The following is a 19,226-nucleotide window of genomic DNA, read 5'->3' on the forward strand; positions in this document are numbered from 1 at the left end:
TACCTTTTGACCATTTTCTTCTTCTGCCTTTACTTTTTTAGGACCTTTTATCATAAATATCTGGTCCCTCGAATAAGATTTGGTCCGGATGGTTCGCACGACATCCTATTAGCTGCAGCGCTTCGAGTCTGTGTTGCATTGTCTCACGTGGCTTCCAACACTGTTTGGTGCCACCGCACTTCGCTACTTACGCATGCACATATAGGCGGGCGAAGAGATGTGGTAGGTTGCCACCCAATTAGGTACCAAGAGGGCAACCGTTGGTCACAAATGAAGGGGAAATTAGGAAGGAAGCAAAAATGATAATACCTTTGCAGAAATATAATGCACGCACTAAGACAGACCTGGGAATTTCCATCCTCACTCACACCAATAGGTCTCCCCGTCCTAGACAGCCCCACAGGTGCCCGAGAGAAGAAGTCGGCGATAGGTAATTCTGATCTGCTCTCCAGCTAACCTGTGCATTCAGAGCCTCACTATTTGCATTTGCAACGATTCTGGAGAAGCGAAATCCACACTAAGAAATTGCCCTGAAAAATGAATTAAACGATCGTGCGGTTCCATCTCCTTACCTACCTACTTACCTGGTATTAATATTATTTGTTCTTTTCTTCCCGCCGCCTTCTAACCACTCTCGTTCCGCCACATATCAACCACATCAACCACACGCATAGACACAAACGCACACCACCCCTGCATCTATATGTATCTTATAGACCCAGCCATCGTAATCCGGCTACATAATAATTACCAATCTACAACCTTGAATGAAACAATGTGGCCGGTACAGCGGCGATGGTCGCTTTCTTCCAAAACCCGCCCTCCGCCGGCGGCGTTATCCTCCTCAAACAACAACCCGTCCAAGGACGGCGGCGGGCGCTCTGCTCACCGCCCCAAGCACCACCACAACCACCCTTCCTCTTCATCAGCATCCGCAGCAGTAACCGAAGAACGTAGAAAGATCGAGCTCATCGACCTCGACTTCCCCATCACCGGCCGGCACAACGTCAAAATCAGCATCAAAGAGAACTCCCCCCTGAGCCACGTGACCGACGGCCTCAAGAAGAAATACTCAACCGACGGCAAAGCCACCACAAGCCACCACCACCACCACCACCACCACAGCAAAAGCCACCGGATCCCCGAAGACGCCACCGTGGAGCTGTACCAGGTGGACCGCCTGCTGACCTGCTCCGACGAGATCCCCAGACGCACCTCCTCGCTCTTCTACCGCGTGCTCCCCGCCGGCGACGACGCCAGCGCCCTGCGCATCACCTGGCGGTGCCCCACCCTCAAGCTCCGGCGCACGCAGCTCGAGACGCTGGCGCGCGAGGCCGGCGCCGCGGGGACGTCGATCGGCAGCCTGCGGGAGAGCGCCGCCGCGCTCCTACGCGCCGCGAACCCGGGGAAGGCGGACCTCGTGCAGAGCGCGCAGCAGGTCGTCGTCGAGGCGGCGGGGGGGCTGCGCCCGGGCGCGCTGCAGGGGAACGCGTGGGAGGCGCGCAAGGTGCGCACCTGGCTGTGCCGGCACCTGACGCTGGACCTCCGGCCCGTCGGGGACTTCGTCGTGCTCCGCGGCGTCAACGAGGAGTACGTCTGGCACCGGCCCTACCGCAACCCGCGCGGGTACGTGGACGTGCCGATGCTGAGGCAGTGGCTGAAGAACGAGGTGCTGGCGCAGGTGCACGCGCGGGGGATCCGCCGCCGCGGCATCGACGCCGATGACATCCGCCTGTCGTGCCGCGGGAAGACGGTGCGGAAGCACAGCCACGTCCGCCCCGGCGAGACGCTCGACTTCGAGGTCCCGCGCGCGGTGGAGGACGGCTTTGTGCGCGCGGAGGCGTGGCTGCTGCCGCTGAGCGAGACGTGCGTCGCGTGCGGCGACGACAAGCGCGTGTCGGAGATGCCGGCGCGGCGGCGCGTCACGGCGGCTTGCGAGCACGACTCCGGCATGTGCCGCGAGTGCGTCGGGCAGTGGATCCGCGCCAGCCTCGACACGGCCACCTGGGACCGGCTGCGGTGTCCCGAGTGCCCGCAGCTGCTGTCCTACGAGCACGTGCGGGCGTTCGCGCCGCGGGATGTCTTCGACCGGTACGATGCGCTGGCTGTCAAGGCGGTGCTCGGGGGCATGGAGGACTTTGCGTGGTGTCTTAATCCGGCGTGCGAGTCGGGACAGATATACCCGCCGGGGTGTGCGAGGGCGAAGTGTAGTGCTTGTAAGCATTATCTGTGTGTTCGGCATAAAGTACCCTGGCACAGTGGCGAGACGTGCGAGGAGTATGATCGCAGGACGAGGAGGCAGCGGAGGAATGATCAGGCGAGTGAGAAGCATGTTAAGGAGATCACGAAGCCGTGTCCGGGGTGCAATAGGAATATCAATAAATATGTCGGATGCGACCACGTCACATGTAAGTTTTGTCCTCTCTTCCTCTTCTTTTTCCCTTTTGCTTGGTCTTCCCCCCTAACCCACAACCTATATGGGTTATTTGCCTTGCGGGTTACTAACGAAACCTACTAAACTCTAGGCATCTGCGGCCACGAATGGTGCTGGCTCTGCTTCGGCGACTACTACCGCGACCAGCAAGACTTCCTGCAGTGCCACCACACACTCGAATGCCGCTACCACGACAACCCGCCCAACTACGAGGGCGGGCGGGCATTTATGCCCTTTCTAAACATCGGCGGCGGCAACAACAATAACAACAACGGCGGTGGTGGTGGTAATGGCAACATCGTATTCCCCTTCCGGCCGCGAGAAAGAGCGGCAGCCGGCGCCGACAATAATAACCGACCCGCAGCCCCCGGCCCTGTCGAAGGCGGCGACGGCGCCGCGCTGTTCCAGCGGTTTCTGCAGAGAAGGAATATGCACCGCAACCCGTTTGACCCCAATGTCCGCGTTCATTTGGCGAGGGAGAGGGAGCGGGAGATCGACTTGGATTTGGATCCGGATTTCTTTGAGGAGGCGATGCTTTTTAATATGGGCCACTTGATGCACCGTGCCGAGAGAGATGGATAGGAGTGGAGAGGGTAGTGGAGGAAGGGGGGGACGGGGGAGACGAGATACGATAGATTAGGGAGGCACTTGTACACGTATTATATAAGAGAGGCGAATGTGTAGGATGCTATCTGAGGAGTTAGGCGAACACCAGGGGTCCTTATTTATTTTCTTTTCCTACGGCAAGGCGGGTGATTACCTCATCACAGATGGTTTGATCTGGGAGTTTGTCGTTTGCAGAGTTACAGTATGTACAACGGCCACAGTCCTATGTTTGTCGGTACTGAAAAGGTTGTTTGGTTTGGTTTTATCTCATCATACAGGATTTCGTTGGCAAGGCAGATAGAGACGGTATACTTTGAATCGTACCACTTTGCTCTCATATTTATTCTCTTAAGTGCTAACAAGAGCAATCTGAAGTGAGCTGTCGAAAAAGCGGCAAGGCAATGAAAATGCATCATTTCCACATCATTTACGCCTAGTATTAGATGTCAACATGATAGGTTCACCTTCAACGCATCATACGCAGTCTAGAAGCACCAGCACACAAACGACATGCACACCGATAAGTGAAAACACGGCATCTTATGCCTTGTATTAACCTAAGTCTTTCCTTAGAGGGTATCCATCAGGAGTTTGTATCTCCTTCGTCGATCATATTCTAACCGACTATTTCCTAGTATTTTCGTAGAGGGTATCATTCGGAAGTTCATCCTTCCTTCACGGGCCATATTTTAGCCCACCGACTCCTTAACCTAAGAGCCCTGCCTTTATGGCAAGGACCACTCTCCGTTTCAACATTAGAAACGCACCTACTATATAGTAGGTAGGTAGGTACTATATGCCTACCGTAGCGGGAAACCACCCATCCGCAAGAACCTTTATACGTATAAGTACGCCAGCCCAATCCGATATCCTTATCCCTCACGCCTATATAACCTGAGCTTCCAGCGGATGTATTCCTCTTCATCGTTTATGAGGATATACCCCAACCTTCTATATATAGAAGTATCTTCGTTCTCATTAACGTTGTTCAGTCAACGATGTTCTTTCTTAAAGAGTCGATTTTATCCGAGGCAACTGTAGTGCAGGGAGACAGATGTTTGAATCCCTAGGTAGTCGGGCGCGAAGTAGAGAACTATAGTTCTTTTGGAATAGTATCCTAGTTCTCCTGGGCAGGAGTATCAGTCGCTTCCGTCTGGGTAGCTGCATTCTTCTGGGTAGGAGTATTAACTGAATCCTTTTCTGCTTCGTCATCAACCGCCTCCTTCTGCTCAGCTACAAGTTTCTGCTCAGCTAGCAGCTTTTCAGCTCGCTTCTTCGCCACATGCTCATTGTAGGCCTTCTGGCTCGCACGCATAGCCTTGTCGGCAACCTCTTCATAAGTGTCCAGGATGAATTGCTTGGCTCGGTCCTCGTCAATGATACCATGGCGATCGCGCAGGGGGACAGATGGCCGGACACCCAAGCTGTAGTCATTCGACATGATGATTTTCTTGAACGCAGTTGCGGCAACGGATCGCGCTCCTTTTTTCTTCTCGTCGCCCCATCCTTCGGGGATGGTGGTCTTGATAACGAGGCGATTGAAGTCCTTTTGTTGGCACTCCTTGCGAAATTCAATGATGCGCTTCTCGTAAGCAACTTGCACGCCGATGAATGTCTGGAATGCCTCCTCGCGCACTGAGTCCCTAGTCGTCTTCGGTATCAAGAATCGGCCTGTCGCCCGGCATGCTGGGATGAACTCTGTGAAAAAGTTGCGGACAAGCGGTCGTGAGTTCATCCGCTGGCGCTCCTTGGACTTCATCTTACTAGTGTCAACGTCGCCGTTCTCGTTCATAGGGACGGTTTCGAAATCGTCACTAGCATCCTTGGGAGGGTGCACCCAGAAGAGTCGGCAAGTGGCTATATACTCGTATAGTTCTGCGACCGAAGCAAATGGCTTTTCCCATGAACCTGTGGTGTACTCTAGGCCCAGAAAGTTCAGGATCTCGGAAGCGTCCGAGGTGAGCAAGATCTTGGCTTTCTTGCGGTCGAGGTGTTCTATTTCGGGAATGCGTATATGTAGGCCAACTTCATCCATGGTGAGGCCGAATGGGCGGATTACACTTCCGAGAATATTCCAGATGTCTCCATGGCATTGCTTGAACAGCATCCAGTGAACCTTCTCTAGGGACTCGCATAAGTGAAGGTCAACCTGGATATGCTTTGGAGTTTGATTATCTGGGGCTTCATGTGTTGGCGTCTGGCCCGGTACGTCTTTTGGCCATGGGATAGCCAACATGGCATTCGTGTTCAGCTGTTTAATCGTTTTCTCAGACTTGAGAAGACGGGCAGCAACATCAAGTGAATTTTCAACTGGCATAGACAGTCGACGTGGGTAGCCATTAGGTCGGCGCGGAGTGGGAAATGTACTATTTTTCTCCCATGCGACAAAGACATCAATGTCGCCATAGTCTTTTTTGGCGGGCACAGGAATAGGAGAGGCAACCACAACGTATATCTCCCTGAGCTTGGCATGACAATACTTAATCACATGCTCATAAACCTTGTATTAAACATGTTAGTGAAGTTTAGTTGATGGGGAATGAAGTACATACCGCAGGAGGCATTCGTGGTGTATAGAGTGCCGATGCAAAAGCCTGGCCGCCCATGGTGAAGGTGATGGGCTTCGGTGGAGGATAAGTTGTAAGTGTTTGATGAATTATCTCTTGGGTATCTAGGTAGGTATCTAGAGAATGAGTGGTGGTGGCGTCGTGAAAATGAATTAATGTTAATGATTTATTTGAAAAGAGAGAAAAAAGAAAAATCGCAGCTAAGGAGATGAATGCGATAAAATGAAATGGAATAAGTGAAAGAGCGTGAACGTTAAGTAATAGGTATTAAGCATTCAAGAAAAACCGCCCAGATGCCTCAGGCACGTATGGTATTGTACTTATAGCACTGCACAATACTAGGTATTGTAAGAAGAGGGATGTACATATATACCTAACCTTAGGCTAGTAAATCTCAACCCGCGGGAGGGCAGCGGCATCACGGGGCACGGAGCGCTGACAACAGTACGGAAGGAACTAAGGGACTGACAGAGAGTTGGCAGGTACGGTAGAGGCAACTTAGGTGGAAACATCGTCATTTTTTACTAAGGCTGACTGCATAGTCGTACCTGCCTCGATACTAATGATTGTGATAAAAAGTGAAGCGGCGCCGATGTGAGTAGGCCGGTCTAATACGCACGGACCATGTTCACCTTTTTTAGTCTTGGCAAGAGCCAAAAGGGGTGTGTCCAGACCAAACCTCAGGGGTTAGTTAACACTTAGTTACCTCCTTCCTCCATCCAATGTTTGCACATGGCATCTATTTTTGTACCTACCCAGGCATCTAACCTACCTAGGTACTTGGTAGGTAAGAGCAGGTTGGTTATATGAGTGTTGATGAGTGTTGATGATAGATCTGGGTAAATTGCCTTAACCGATTATACTTCTAATCTATTCATCCCTCGTATACTTCGACCCCTGGCGCCACTTCGCTCCATACCTCAGCACCAACACCGGGATCGGAGCAAGCAGTAGACTCGCAACTCCTATCGCAGACAGCCCTATGCCATGACCAAACCTATCAACGAGCAACCCCGTAGCCAGCGGGAGGAACGTGCCCGCCAGACACCTCATGACAATCACCGCCGTCATGGCCGACGCGGCATACAATCCAAACGCATCCACGACGTAGGCGTACAGCGGCAGGAACCCGAGCATGAGGCAGAATCCGATGACGGAGACGGAGAGGAGCAGCCACGCGATCGACGCGTGGCACTGCGCCGCCCACCCGTACCAGGCCACGACGAGGGGCAGCGTGAAACCGCCGATGATGACGAGGGGGAGCCGGTACTCCGGCTGGCCGTTCCCTTTGTTGGCGTCGCGGAGCTTGATGTAGATCCGGTCGAGCGTGGAGTTGCAGATCATGACGCTCACAGTTGAGCCGATGCCTGTGAGAATATTAGCATATCAAATCAATATTAAATAAATGTAGAAGTATGTATCTCAACATAGTGGCGCATCTATCAGAAGAAAGAAAGAAAAGGAAAGGGGGGGAGGGGGGAGGGGCTTACTAAAGAAAATAAGCGTCGACCCCGACGCCGCCGCCGAAAGCCCGTACTGGGACTGCAGGATATCCGGGAGCGTCGTCGCCATGATATAGTAATACGTGAACAGCACCGATCCAAACACCGACAATAACTGCAGGACGCCGGACCCCGCCAGCACCGTGAACGGCCTCACCATCGCCTCCCACACCTTCCTCTTCTTCGACGTATCGTCCATATCAAACACCGTCCTCAACGCCGTGTTCCCCGTCTCGCGCCTCAACCTCGCAGCCCTGCGCCGCAGAACCGCAACCTTGTACGTCTCCCTGAACAGCGTCAAAAACACGAGCTCGCACGCCGTGGCCAGGATAACGCTCATCCACATCGCCTGGCGCCAGCCCATCGTCTCGGCGACCGCACCGGCAATGGCGGGACCAATGGCGCCGCCGATCAAGGGGGCGAGCTGGATGAGGCTCATGGCGGAGCCGCGCTGCTCGGAGACGAACATGTCGCCGACGATGGCGGGGTTGAGGACGTTGCCCGCGACGGCGAGGCCGGTGAGCGTGCGCGCCACAATAAAAAGCGTCGTGCTCTGTGACAGCGCGGCGAGCACGGTCGCGGCGATGAAGAGGCCGTTGGCTACGTTCATCACGGGGTACCGCCCGAACACCTCGGATAAGGGGGCGATTAGTAGTGGACCGGCGGCCTCGCCGAGCTCCCAGATGGTCACGAGGAGCACGCTGGCGGACTTGCTCGAGCGCCCGTGGTCCAGGTCCGACACGATGCGGGAGGCGATGGGAACGACGGATATGCAGGTGAAGGTTCTACGGCGAAAGTAAGTAAGATTTAGTCCGTTCGAGTTGAATGTGTTAGGAAGTGCAATCAATTAATTAACCTACACAGTGAAGGACATGAAGGCGAGGAGTGACACGATTCCCCATTTGTAAGCGGACGGCCACTCCATGGGGTTTTCCGCGTCGCCATCAGGATTGAAATCCACGATATCCTTATTCAAGCCGTCATCCTGTATTTCGTCGGTATACACCAGATGGGCGTCTTGCAGAAGGGGCTGCGTCTCGTCCATATTACTTTTTCTACTTCTTTTTGACAATAATGGACTATAGACGAAAACCCAGCGGTTTTCGAGTCGAGAAGAGAAGAGATACGAAAAAACCAGCATCTAAATAGTAGATACCGCTGCAGGGAAAGCAAGGGGAGGGTCCAATCAAAATGCATTGCTAAGATGTTCCCACACGCCCTTTGGGTTGACGACATCGGACGCGGCCAATGGCGAATAGTGGAGTAGCAGCGCTAATGCGAACAGACCGCTACCGGTAGGTAGTTCTAGTAGGCTACTTGCAATCTGGAGGGCTTCTGGGGATATATAGGTATTGATACTGCACCTACATCTCAGAGTCACAATCAAGTAAAGCCAATCAATCCAGCAAGCTCCGAGCTGAACCTGCAGTTGTCGAGCAAGGATCGTAGATAGGCGAGGTAGCTATCGTTTACAAGACAGACGAGCCGCGATTGAAGAGGCGTCGAGATCATGTAGCAAATAGCATCTGACTCCTTCAACTTCCTATCCATCAACTACACCACCTCATCGCGATGCGCCATACTGTTAAAATTCAATATACAGGAAATTCTCACCTTGTCAAGAAATTCTTCCTAAGTCTCGTCGGACATCGCACCGCCGGAATTGTGTCGGGGCGTCGTCGCATGTGCGGCGCTGCCTATCACATGAACGAGACCGGATATGTAGATTCGCGCGGGGTTGTGTTGCCGTAGATGTATAGCGGGTTGCCCCGTTTGATCTGAGACAATACGAAATATGTAAGGCAAGACACGTGGCCGCCTTTTCATTTCCCTGTGAAGCTCCATTGTATATGAGCTGTCAATTCAACATCAAAGACCTAAGTACTTAGGTTAGGCAAGTATCCGGAATGAGTGATGTTTTTCTTCTGTGGACCGAGATGACAGAATTGCGCCGGGCTTTAGAGGGTCCCGGTAGAAGCAAGGGAGGGAAAGAAAGATAGTCGACCCCGTCCCGATGGCAATGAATGGAGCTTGGGTACCGGTAGCCCGTTTGGCCCCACCTCCCCTAACTGAAATATCCCGAATGCAGGATGCCCTCAGCCCCCAAGATCATATGCAGGAGCCATGCAACAATTACAGTTTTGAGTTGACAGTTACGCTGACATACATGGATCTAAGAATTGGTATTGGCTAATGTTCAAGGCTTCAATGTTAGCTGCTACATAGGTTAACTGTTAGGTACATATATCCAGGACGGAAGCGATATTAGGGCTGACACTAGGTCATGTAGGTGTCTAAAGATAAATACCTCCTGCTAGTTCAGCTTCACTCCTACATATTACGTTACAGACGGGCTGACTTTGCACCGTCGGCCTGGTACCTATGTGCCTATCAACGATGGACAACCAAATAATAGACATCTTATCATTCTCTGCTAAACCCCCCAGCCCCGAATACTCCCCCGAATCAGCCCCCCCCTGGTCTATATCCGGCCGCCTAGGCATCCCCGAGCCTACTGGATAGAAAGTATGGGGGCGGGGCCATAATCCAACCGTGCAAGGCCGTGTTGGTGGTAGTATCATGGCTGTAACTCATGCGATTACGCCTCCCATTGCGCCGGCTGCACATCGTAAGGAGGGTCATATCGTGAAGCTTTTGAAATGTACCCGGCATCACTTTATTTAAAACATCAGGACTACCTCGTATCAAAAAAAAAACACGAAAGAAAAAGCAAGCTTACAGCAAAGTACAAATCCTACTGCCTATACTACTACGACTTATACTTACTGCTTCTTATCCTGCTGCCTAAAAGGCCAACCCAATTTACTTCTATCTTATTATATAATTATACTACTACACAACTCGGTTCTCTGAATCTGATATCTCCCTTCTATCTTCATACCCCTACCATCACATCACCTAATCTCCCACCTATTCTCCCAGCCCAACCCACCAAAACCGCCATCATGACAGCCATCCGCAAAGTCCTCATCCCCACCTTCGGCGACGTCTCCGTCCTCCGCGTCGTCGACGACGTCTGCCCTCCTCCTCCAAAGGGGCACCTCCAGATAACCACTCTCTACTCCGGCTTCAGCGGCGCCGACATCAGCATGCGCAAGGGCACCTACCCCTTCCAGCGCAAAGCGCCCCTGACGCCCGGCTACTGCCTGACGGGGACCGTCCGCGCCGTCGGCGAGGGGTGCGCGCAGGGCTTCCAAGCGGGCGACACCGTCGCCGTGATGACGAAGTACGACAGCGAAGCGACCGTCGTCAACCAGCCGGAGAAGTACTGCGTCAAGGTTCCCGCCGGCGTCGACGTCGCGCAGGCGACGGCGCTGATCCTGGACTGGAACACCGCGTACGGGATGGTGAAGGACACGGCGCAGGTCAGCAAGGGGCAGAAGGTGTTCGTGCACGGGATGAGCGGCGGCGTGGGCGCCGGGCTCGTGGCGCTCAGCCTGCTGCGGGGCGCGGCCGTCTACGGGACCGCGAGCCCGCGCAACCACGCCGCGGTGCGGGAGCGCGGCGGCACCCCGTTCGCGTACAGCGACAAGGCGTGGCAGTCCGAGATGCGGGCCCTGGGCGGCGCGGACGTCGTCTTCGACCCGCTCGGGTACGAGAGCTTCGACGAGAGCTTCGCCATCCTGTCCCCCAGAGGGTTCCTGGTCGGGTACGGCAACAACAAGGGCAGCCTGGCGGCGAGCGGGGCCGGGGGCGGCGAGGCCGAGCGCAGGCCCGCGCCCGCGATGGCCAAGCTGCTGGCGCACAACCTCAACGTGTTCTGCGCGAAGCGCACCACGTTCTACGGCATCACGCGCGACTCGGGAAGTTACCTGCCGAACGCGCGGGAGCTGCTGGATTTGCTGCGGAGCGGCACGATCAGGGTGCCGATTAAGAAGGTCTGGGACATGGAGGAGGTTCAGGAGGCGCATCGCGGCTGGGCGACGGGGAATGGGATTGGGTCGGTGTTGTTGAAGGTCGCTAGGGACTAACTGGGTGTATAATCATCGTGGGTTTTACGGCGGGTTTTCTGTAGGCGTTTTGGTTAGTTCCAAGGCTGTTATGAATGGGTATCTTGTTTGGATGGGAGCCATCACACGTAGGGATATTGACATATCATGCGAGGAACGGACACACAGACTGTATAGGTATATCATCTTGCTTTTTATTGTTTCATGCGAAAATACCACATCACGAATTTCCTATTTGTAATTACCTGATACCTACCGTAGCATTTTTCTCTCAAATCAAAAGTTCTATCATGCAAGTTTCATCAAGGCCGACTTGACAATACCTAACCTAGGGGAATCGATATCTAAATATTCAAGGCACGCAGCATTCTAACCTAGCGATAATAGAAGTACATGATATCAGAAGGATAAAAGAAGGAACCGCTAGTAATATAACCAGCCCGAAAGATGTAAACATGCCTACATACCCAGGTAGGGACCTACCTATGTAGTAGGCGGTTCTAAAAATAAAACCAATCCCGATTCACGCAACGAGTTGCACCAAACCAAAACCTGTCAGCATCACACAAAATGCGCCATGCATTGTTACTGTTACAACTTAAAATCCGCATTCGTCTTCTCCCACCCCTGCGCCGTTGGCGGCTTGGAAGAAACCCGCTCCGCCAGTTGAGCCTTGAGATTCTTGTGTCTGTCGGTGCAAAGCTCGTACATAGTTGTGAGGTTGAATAGAAGCGTATGTGACGATTGACCAGCATCGACAAGACCTTCCAGCGATTCCCTCGCCTAATAGCCATTATGATTAGTGTGGGATATAGAAGGCTTAGGATGCATGTACTCACCTCAGTCATATTCCCCGTGTATAGGAGGCACACGGCCAAGTTTACCCCCACCATCTCGTCATGTACGCCTTTCTCGTCCATACCGGCTTTCAATGCCTTCCACTTCTCCAGCGCAGATCCATACTCACCATCGGCCATATCCGCTAATGCATCAACAATCTGCTCGCCTGTTTCCCCGCCCTTTCCGTCTCTCACAGACCGTCGAGCTGCCTCGACGTCGCCTAGATGCAACCATAGCAAAGCGCGACTCATCGGTAGCGTCCAATCACCGCCGATTTGATATGGCTGATCTCCATCCTCTAACGTAGCCAGGTGCTCAGCAGCGCCAGCCAAATCATCCATTTCAATAAGCACGCCGGCCACCTTGACACCCATCTCCGCTAACCTTCGCTTCCAACTCTCGGCGGCAGAGTGATCATGCGCCGCTGTAGCCTTCGTGATATGCGCGCGAGCCTCCCGTGCTAGCTCATAATAGCTCATGACGGCGCGACGCGGATCGCCGAAACCAATCGCCTGGAGTCGGACGCCAAGGACGCGCAGCTCCCAGGGTACCAGATGCGCGCCGGTAACAGGGTCTAGGTAGAAGTTCGAGTTAAGGTCCTCCAGAGCCTTGACCTCCTGCGCAGCGAGTGGGGTGGCATCAATAAGACATAGGCATGCGAGTCGCACGTACAGTAATTCGAAGATACGCGCATGGTCATTGGGGTCCACGGGCGGATGTGCAGCAGCAGCAGTGGCAGAAACCGGGCTACTAGTTAGGGCCTGCACAGCAGCGATGGCGGCGGCGCGAAAGTGGCCTTTGTTCAAGAGTTCTGATATGGGGGTTTCTTGGGCGGGCTGCTTAGATGGGTTGCGAAAGGGGGCCGGTACTGAGAGGGGAGAGAGCTGGTGAAAGATCTCGGGCCTCAAGAGAAAGGAGAAGTCCCTGGATGCCAACGGCCCCGCAAACGGAGCGGGAGACCTAGGCGCGGGAGATCGTGCCAGGGGTGTACCCATCCGGGGCGTGCCAATCCGGGGTGAACCAATCCGAGGCGAGCTTGTCCGCGAACTGGCCTGCTGACTGGTACTGAACTGGCCGGTACTAAATCGGTTGGCTTGTGATAGCACCGGAGATGCTACACGAGGAGCGCTGTGATGGCACGTGAGCCATTATTGTTATACTAGTCATGACTTGTTGGAAGTCACATGAAGCTTACTCATCTACATCTAGTGGTCCTTTAGTTGAGGTCCTGGGGCGAGAAGCTATATTTCGAAAGACATCAGTAAAGGACATTTTTCGGAAGGTGGAATAGAATAATTGTGCTTAAATTATTTCCTCTGCGATGTCATTGAAGAGACGAGTGAGGGGACAATGCAAGGACATGGTAGACAAAGTACATAGTATGTAAATGGTAAAGGAGATGGTAGAAGATAGAAGGCAAAAAGGGGAGGATCGACAGGAGGTGGGGGTTGAATATAGTAGGCAGGCATCTCCAATCCAATAGGCCAAAGGAAAGGGCAACTGCGTTTAAATGTCGCTGATGCCATTTATGTTGCAGTCGTTGCAGCGGTAGCAGCTGTCCATTGGATTGCAAACCGAAGCTGCCAGTTTAGCCCATCGTTCCTTCCTATTGCATGACGCATAACGCACGGGATCTCAATATCTCTTAATCCATTTATATTCCATTTTATTCCATTTATAAGAATAATAACAATAATAAGAATAGAGAATAAAAGAACTCACGTCTGGCCCCTGATCTGGTTCTCGCATGTCCTTGCGAAGAGGTTCTCTGTATTGACTGATCCATCGTTTAAATCTGTACCTAAGTAAGTACCTAAGTAAACGAACAGGTGAGGTAGTGTTGGGGAAGGCGCAATGAAACGACGTTCGATTGCTGGATCGGGTAGACTTCGGAGATATCATTCATCTAACTAAACCTTGCTTGCTGCATAACACCTTCTTAGCTCATAAGACTAGTCGCACATAACTATGAACATTGAAGCTATACTTGTGAGGCTAAATTTAGGTACTATTCTCATTGATTGTACTAGGTATGCTTTTGATGGGTGGAACAACAAATAATTTTGCTACAAGTCTGATGGGATGAAAATACCTAAGTTAGATAGTAGAAAGCAGAGGTCAACAGTGAATAGACTAATCAAGTGAAGCTGTATAAATCAACCCGGCGATATCTATGCACGACAAAGTTTATTATTCTAACATCTCATCAAACATCACAACCCATAACTAACCCACAATCCACAAAGCCCAAACACCTTAGCTGTTTCTTACATATGTTAATTTTAGCAAAGAATTAAAATGTGGATCCAGACAACAGTCTACAATCTGCTTAGCATGAATGGTGTAGCGGTAACATTCAACCCTTCCACTCTCTCTAGAGCAAGGTTGAGCTCGGGGTTCGACTCCCCGTTCATGCATGTTTTTTTCTTTTTGTTTTTTTTTTATTGCTGAATAGTGGTGTGTAGTCAATCACACACCTGAGCTGAAAACCGGAATGGTCCGTGGTAGCTACGGCAGGCTAAGATCTGAGAAGTATCTCTTCATAAGACTTCAATGTCATCTTCTTATGTGCCCATACCATCTCCTTTTTTGACGTTATTGTGTCGGGTACTTGCATATGACGTGACTTGTCACGAACATGAAATTGCTTGCTGTGGCTGGCAGGGGTGTCAGAGGCTCTATCTAGGCCTGTGCTGAGGACAGGGATTAAAGGCGGGTTTGGAGAATAATTGATCCACTTTGATGTGATTGATAAAATATCGGCCAATCAAAATGAAGCACCTTTTTTTTGCGCCCGCCCACCAAAATCTTCCGAACTCTTTGCAACTTTTTGAATGCGATTTTGTCAATTGTGCAGGTGTAAAGCTATACTATTTCGAACTTGAGAGGCCCTTGCGAATTACCATCGATAACCCATCCTAATTCGACAAGTCTACCTATGCGAGCACACCTCTTGCATGAGAGACAAGGTGCACAACACCATCGTGTGAAGTCGCAAAGTGTTGGAGATACCGAAAGTTGTCAATCTACATAAACCCAACCACCAATTTATATTAAAAGCGCCAAAGAGCTATCGAATATCGCGGACAACGACAGTGACACGAAGCAGCCCAGCCATTGGAGACCTTGGGTGTTGAGGAACACAGAAACAGCGGCATAGATAATCTACATATTCTCACATCATGTTCGCCCCTACGCTCCGCAGCCTCTTCATGAGGTTGCCCTCGACCACCACTCCTCTCTGCCGATTCACGCCCCACCCCTCCACCACCACCACCACCACCACCATCGCAGCAGCCACATCCTCCTCCTCCCCCTCCTCTCTCATCCGCTCCCTCCACACAACCCCCAACCAAAATGCCAAGTCCGGCGGCGCCGGCATCAAAGGCGGATCCAAAGGCGGTTCGGGCGGGAAAAAGCGGAAGAAGAAGGGAAAAGGGGAGGCGCCGGACCCGCGAATCCTGAACCTGAAGTCGTCGATGCCGCGCGCGGTCCCCTCGCCGCTGCGCTTCGCCCGCAACCGCGCGCTCCGCCACTGGACGATCCACCGCGCCTGGCTGCTGTACCAGCGCAAGGAGCGCGAGCGCGAGGCGCACGAGTTGGAGCGGTATGTATCCCCCCTCCTCACCCTCTCATACTCATCTTGTCCTATTATCCCACCATCATAAAGCTCAGGGTGTGGGGTTTTTCGTGATTTTTTTTTTCTCAAGACTAATAATGGTGGTTGCAGGATGTACCAGTCGATGCACAACGCCTGCGAGGAGCTGCGCAAGACGAGTGGGCCGGGAACGCGCGACGAGGGGTTCCTGTATCGCGTGGCGATGGAGAAGAAGGGCATGTACGGACACGGCGTCGTGCCGATCGAGTACGCGCGGGCCCAGACCGAGACGCCGGCTCGTGAGCCCTGGAACCACGACTGGACGCGCTAGGGGCTGTGATGTAGATACTATACATACCTACATATGTACCAAGATATATGCCTACCTGACTTGAACCTACTTGGCCGCCCATGCCAACTTTCTCAAAGGTTGTTGTGGAAATTACCTGACTTTGGGTAGGCAGAGTTTGTAACCGACATAGGTATCATGATATTTGCGCCGTGACACTACCTAAGTCCCTACCTACATTAGGTACTTACATGCCCTCCTCTCCTGGATGATCCCATCTGTACCCCCATTCGTACATAACATGTAACACCCTCTCCCTCCCACCCTCTCCCAACCTCCGTTGTACGTACATTATAAAAATCCCGTCTTGGCATCTCAAGATATGGACAGACTAGAAATCATGCGATTCCCTACCACCACGCAGCTACCATGTACGGCAGGACGTTGATATCTACTAACCCTAGGTTAGTTTTAGGTACATAAATACTGTAGCGTAGTCAGGTGAGCTGATCCAGTGTTATCTACTAACTACTGCTTACCCTCGGCCTTGCTAGTGCATCATCCGTCCGTCCATCCATCTCATCCCGTCCCATCCATACCTACCTATCCAACCCATCCTTATTAGCGCAGGATGAATTATCAAGCTACCTACAGGTCCTACACATACGCCTAAATAAATGATTAAGCCCCACGGCAGATAGGAAAAGAAAGAGAGAGAAAAAAAAAAGAAGGCATATACCCTGACAGACACATCCGCACCTAGCAATAACTGGAAGGTGGAAGGAGCCTACTTACTTACTACCATACCAAATGGGTGAATTTGTTGGGACTCCTTATTACATACCTAGTTCCCTCGGCCGAGCTGCCGAGGCAGTTTAACTACCTATCTACCTACATATTTACCAGGTACCTATCCACGGAACCATTTTTCGACGCTAGAAACGCAAGACTAATAATAAAAAGTAAGCAAACAAGTACCTAAGCAAGCAAGCAAGCAAGCAAGCAAAACCGTTATAGGTAGATACCAGGGCTAGGTACTGTGTGTAGGTTCGTTTTACGACGATGTCCCTGAGTGCTAGATACTATGTCAGGAGAGTGCCTATGTGAAATTTAAATATGTAGTCATACTGTCACTAATAACCAGAAGTCACTCGAATCACTTCACCCCTTTTCTCTATTTTCTTCTCTAAATTTTTTTTTTCTCAACAAAGCTTCACTACTTCGTATTGCTATATCAACTTATCAAGGTAACCTATAGGAAGGCAGGTAGATAGATAGAAAGACAGGAGACAGGAGACAAAGCCCCTTTACCATTCGTGGTTTTCAGCGTTCACGCGTTCACATCCAATACCTACTCTCACCTATAGGTTCGTTGGCGGCGTATCAGACCCAATCCATTCAACCTATTCATCCATATTATATAGTTCTCTCTCGATAAATGGACTTAGATAGATAGATATAGATAGGTTGCCCACGTTAAGTTATATGAAGAGTAATAGTAGTAGTATTGGTAGTACCTTATGGGTAAAAAAGGTATCTTAGTTAGATGGTAATAATGATGATGATGGCTTAGTTAGGTAGGCAGGCAGGCAGATATGTGAATCTCGACACCGACACCGCACGCGTTTCGCTCTCTTCCTCGATCGTGGTAGTATAATTTCTGTGCTCCGGATCCAGCCCAACCAACTCCCCTCCCCCATTACGGCTCGTCCTTGCACGCACACGCACACACACACACACGCAAACCACTCCTCCCGATAGGGCCCCCTTTAATTCGTTCATCTTCCCCTTCTTCATGCTCTCTCTTATATCGTTCTCCTCATTCTCTGCCCGCCCGACCCTTCTTATCTTCTCACATATCTCCCAACAGAACAAAAAAAGAAAGAGAAAGAAGATTTCTGAGAAGTCATTCCGCCGAACTCCCCCCCAAAATTTACACCCAATTTTTTGATTATCCCCGGGGAGAAAGTCGTTCGTTTCGTTCCCATTTTATAGTTATATGCAGTTTGCCCTCGGTTTGGGGGGGTCTTTTTCTTTGGCGCCATCGTGGCCGGCCCGATCGATCCGCGTGTCTAGGTACGCTCATAATATGACACAGCACCCGCCGCCTTCACCCTTTTCGAAGATGAGTAGGGCCGCACGAGTAGCAGCTTCGAAGACATCGTCGACACCCTCGCCGCTAAGACTGGAGCACTCGAGGTACTTGCGCGCGCCGATCTCTTGCGCGGCCTGGTCCCCCTGTCGCTCGGTCACAAATTTCAGGCTTTTCTTGCGCATCTCTTCGACTGCGACGGGGTCATCCCGCAGATCTTTTTTCAGGCCTACTAGGATGATGGGAACATCGGGGCATCGCTCGGTCGCTTCTTCTATCCACTACTCTCTTGTTAGCTACAGTCCCTCTTATCTGCTTCTCGCGTCCACGTTGCATAATAATGATTCCTAGACAAAAAAAAGAATGGCGTTGTCTGACCTTGTGCTTCACGTTATCGAGCGAATCCGGTGATTCAATCGAGAATCCTATTAGTAGCACATGCGCTTTCGAGTACGCGAGCGGTCGCAAACGTTCGTAGTCTTCCTGGCCTGCTGTATCCCATAATGCTAGTTGTACCGACTTGCCGTCTACCCTACAATCTGTGACATAGTTCTCAAACACGGTCGGGATCTGCAAAAAAGGAAAAGAACTGGTCAGTTTGTCTATTTATCTTCAGGGTATAGACCGTTATCGAGCGGGATGCGCTTACGTAGTGCTATGGTAGAGCTGGTTAGCGAAAAGTATGATAAGAGGGGAGATTGATAAGGTGATCTTACAGTTGGGAAATATCCCAATGTGAAGACACTCAATAAAGAGGTCTTGCCGCAAGCTCCATCGCCAATAATGACTAGTTTCCTGTTGATCGGGTTAGTAACGGGCATGGCGCAAGTCGAACAAACGTAACGGTAGCCAGGTGTAGAGAAGTTTTTGGATAAGTTGAGAAAGGAGGGGAGAGTTATGTGTCTGCGAGACAAGGCTCGCTTGGATGATTATGAGCTTCATTGATGGTGGGTGACGTCGTGGGGGCTATGTAGGGAACAGAGGCTGTGTAGATAACTAATTGACAAAGACGTCAAAAATAGATCGACTATCGAACAAAACTTACCTGCGAATAACATTCTGCGGAGTTGAACTCGCCATTTCTTTACGCGAAAAAATACCAGTTCTAATAAAGAAAAAAAAGGGGGTGGAGGCTTGCTCGTTCTTGCTCGACTATTATTGCTCGTCGAGATCAGGTAAGGGATTCGACTCGTGTATTAGGGACGGTTAAGACGGTTAAGACGGTTCAGACGATTAGGACGACGCGCGGTGCTAGTAATAAAAAGGGATCGAGAGTTTCAATGCCGTTTTCCGCTATCCCCAGGTTCGGGGGTCACCTCGTTGGTGA

At 51.5% G+C, this 19,226-nt stretch overlaps 8 protein-coding genes and 1 non-coding gene across 9 annotated transcripts; 4 read left to right on the forward strand and 5 right to left on the reverse strand.

The window, feature by feature from the left end:
- Window positions 1–775: 775 nt before the first annotated feature.
- On the forward strand, window positions 776–3,016 carry GGS25DRAFT_520177 (uncharacterized protein; the record flags this gene model as incomplete). Its single annotated transcript, XM_049263851.1, has 2 exons — window positions 776–2,408; window positions 2,526–3,016. 2 exons carry the CDS (start codon window positions 776–778, stop codon window positions 3,014–3,016), a joined length of 2,124 nt encoding a protein of 707 aa, XP_049117361.1.
- A 98-nt stretch (window positions 3,017–3,114) lies between these two features.
- On the reverse strand, window positions 3,115–3,523 carry GGS25DRAFT_213143 (uncharacterized protein). Its single transcript, XM_049256895.1, has one exon. The coding sequence runs from the start codon at window positions 3,454–3,456 to the stop codon at window positions 3,238–3,240; it is 219 nt and encodes a 72-aa protein (XP_049117362.1). The 5' UTR covers window positions 3,457–3,523; the 3' UTR covers window positions 3,115–3,237.
- A 53-nt stretch (window positions 3,524–3,576) lies between these two features.
- GGS25DRAFT_484471 (uncharacterized protein) lies at window positions 3,577–6,150 on the reverse strand. Its single transcript, XM_049260464.1, has 2 exons — window positions 5,593–6,150; window positions 3,577–5,540 (listed from the first exon to the last, which is right to left on the reverse strand). The coding sequence occupies exons 1-2, from the start codon at window positions 5,644–5,646 to the stop codon at window positions 4,158–4,160; spliced, it is 1,437 nt and encodes a 478-aa protein (XP_049117363.1). The 5' UTR covers window positions 5,647–6,150; the 3' UTR covers window positions 3,577–4,157.
- Window positions 6,151–6,301: 151 nt separating this feature from the next.
- On the reverse strand, window positions 6,302–7,907 carry GGS25DRAFT_213235 (major facilitator superfamily domain-containing protein). Its single transcript, XM_049256896.1, has 2 exons — window positions 7,098–7,907; window positions 6,302–6,974 (listed from the first exon to the last, which is right to left on the reverse strand). Exons 1-2 carry the CDS (start codon window positions 7,717–7,719, stop codon window positions 6,478–6,480), a joined length of 1,119 nt encoding a protein of 372 aa, XP_049117364.1. The 5' UTR covers window positions 7,720–7,907; the 3' UTR covers window positions 6,302–6,477.
- Window positions 7,908–10,075: 2,168 nt separating this feature from the next.
- Window positions 10,076–11,101, forward strand: GGS25DRAFT_520180 (protein indc11; the record flags this gene model as incomplete). Its single annotated transcript, XM_049263852.1, has 1 exon — window positions 10,076–11,101. One exon carries the CDS (start codon window positions 10,076–10,078, stop codon window positions 11,099–11,101), a length of 1,026 nt encoding a protein of 341 aa, XP_049117365.1.
- A 308-nt stretch (window positions 11,102–11,409) lies between these two features.
- Window positions 11,410–13,791, reverse strand: GGS25DRAFT_484479 (uncharacterized protein). Its single transcript, XM_049260465.1, has 4 exons — window positions 13,643–13,791; window positions 13,116–13,161; window positions 11,920–13,048; window positions 11,410–11,863 (listed from the first exon to the last, which is right to left on the reverse strand). The coding sequence occupies exons 1-4, from the start codon at window positions 13,704–13,706 to the stop codon at window positions 11,672–11,674; spliced, it is 1,431 nt and encodes a 476-aa protein (XP_049117366.1). The 5' UTR covers window positions 13,707–13,791; the 3' UTR covers window positions 11,410–11,671.
- Window positions 13,792–14,252: 461 nt separating this feature from the next.
- On the forward strand, window positions 14,253–14,337 carry GGS25DRAFT_t34. The gene has a single exon. It is a non-coding gene; the product is annotated as a tRNA-Gly (tRNA).
- Window positions 14,338–14,728: 391 nt separating this feature from the next.
- GGS25DRAFT_484481 (uncharacterized protein) lies at window positions 14,729–16,017 on the forward strand. The gene is made up of 2 exons (XM_049260466.1): window positions 14,729–15,527; window positions 15,651–16,017. Exons 1-2 carry the CDS (start codon window positions 15,103–15,105, stop codon window positions 15,847–15,849), a joined length of 624 nt encoding a protein of 207 aa, XP_049117367.1. The 5' UTR covers window positions 14,729–15,102; the 3' UTR covers window positions 15,850–16,017.
- Window positions 16,018–17,746: 1,729 nt separating this feature from the next.
- GGS25DRAFT_213305 (Rho2 GTPase) lies at window positions 17,747–18,935 on the reverse strand. The gene is made up of 4 exons (XM_049256897.1): window positions 18,616–18,935; window positions 18,549–18,554; window positions 18,278–18,469; window positions 17,747–18,180 (listed from the first exon to the last, which is right to left on the reverse strand). The coding sequence occupies exons 1-4, from the start codon at window positions 18,718–18,720 to the stop codon at window positions 17,890–17,892; spliced, it is 594 nt and encodes a 197-aa protein (XP_049117368.1). The 5' UTR covers window positions 18,721–18,935; the 3' UTR covers window positions 17,747–17,889.
- Window positions 18,936–19,226: the final 291 nt, after the last annotated feature.

This window comes from Hypoxylon fragiforme, assembly GCF_022984875.1.
Source record: "Hypoxylon fragiforme strain CBS 206.31 chromosome Unknown GGS25scaffold_4, whole genome shotgun sequence".
NCBI lineage: Eukaryota > Fungi > Ascomycota > Sordariomycetes > Xylariales > Hypoxylaceae > Hypoxylon > Hypoxylon fragiforme.

Coding starts and splice junctions, on each gene's coding strand:
- GGS25DRAFT_213143 (XM_049256895.1), bottom strand. CDS start 3,456: ATGATGCATTTTCATTGCCTTGCCGCTTTTTCGACAGCTCACTTCAGA.
- GGS25DRAFT_484471 (XM_049260464.1), bottom strand. CDS start 5,646: ATGGGCGGCCAGGCTTTTGCATCGGCACTCTATACACCACGAATGCCT. Junction 5,541..5,592: donor CACCACGAATGCCTCCTGCG/GTATGTACTTCA, acceptor GTTTAATACAAG/GTTTATGAGCATGTGATTAA.
- GGS25DRAFT_213235 (XM_049256896.1), bottom strand. CDS start 7,719: ATGAACGTAGCCAACGGCCTCTTCATCGCCGCGACCGTGCTCGCCGCG. Junction 6,975..7,097: donor GTCGACGCTTATTTTCTTTA/GTAAGCCCCTCC, acceptor ATATTCTCACAG/GCATCGGCTCAACTGTGAGC.
- GGS25DRAFT_484479 (XM_049260465.1), bottom strand. CDS start 13,706: ATGGATCAGTCAATACAGAGAACCTCTTCGCAAGGACATGCGAGAACC. Junction 13,162..13,642: donor AACCAGATCAGGGGCCAGAC/GTGAGTTCTTTT, acceptor TTCGAAATATAG/CTTCTCGCCCCAGGACCTCA. Junction 11,864..11,919: donor ACACGGGGAATATGACTGAG/GTGAGTACATGC, acceptor AATGGCTATTAG/GCGAGGGAATCGCTGGAAGG.
- GGS25DRAFT_484481 (XM_049260466.1), top strand. CDS start 15,103: ATGTTCGCCCCTACGCTCCGCAGCCTCTTCATGAGGTTGCCCTCGACC. Junction 15,528..15,650: donor GAGGCGCACGAGTTGGAGCG/GTATGTATCCCC, acceptor TGGTGGTTGCAG/GATGTACCAGTCGATGCACA.
- GGS25DRAFT_213305 (XM_049256897.1), bottom strand. CDS start 18,720: ATGCCCGTTACTAACCCGATCAACAGGAAACTAGTCATTATTGGCGAT. Junction 18,181..18,277: donor TCGATAACGTGAAGCACAAG/GTCAGACAACGC, acceptor ACAAGAGAGTAG/TGGATAGAAGAAGCGACCGA.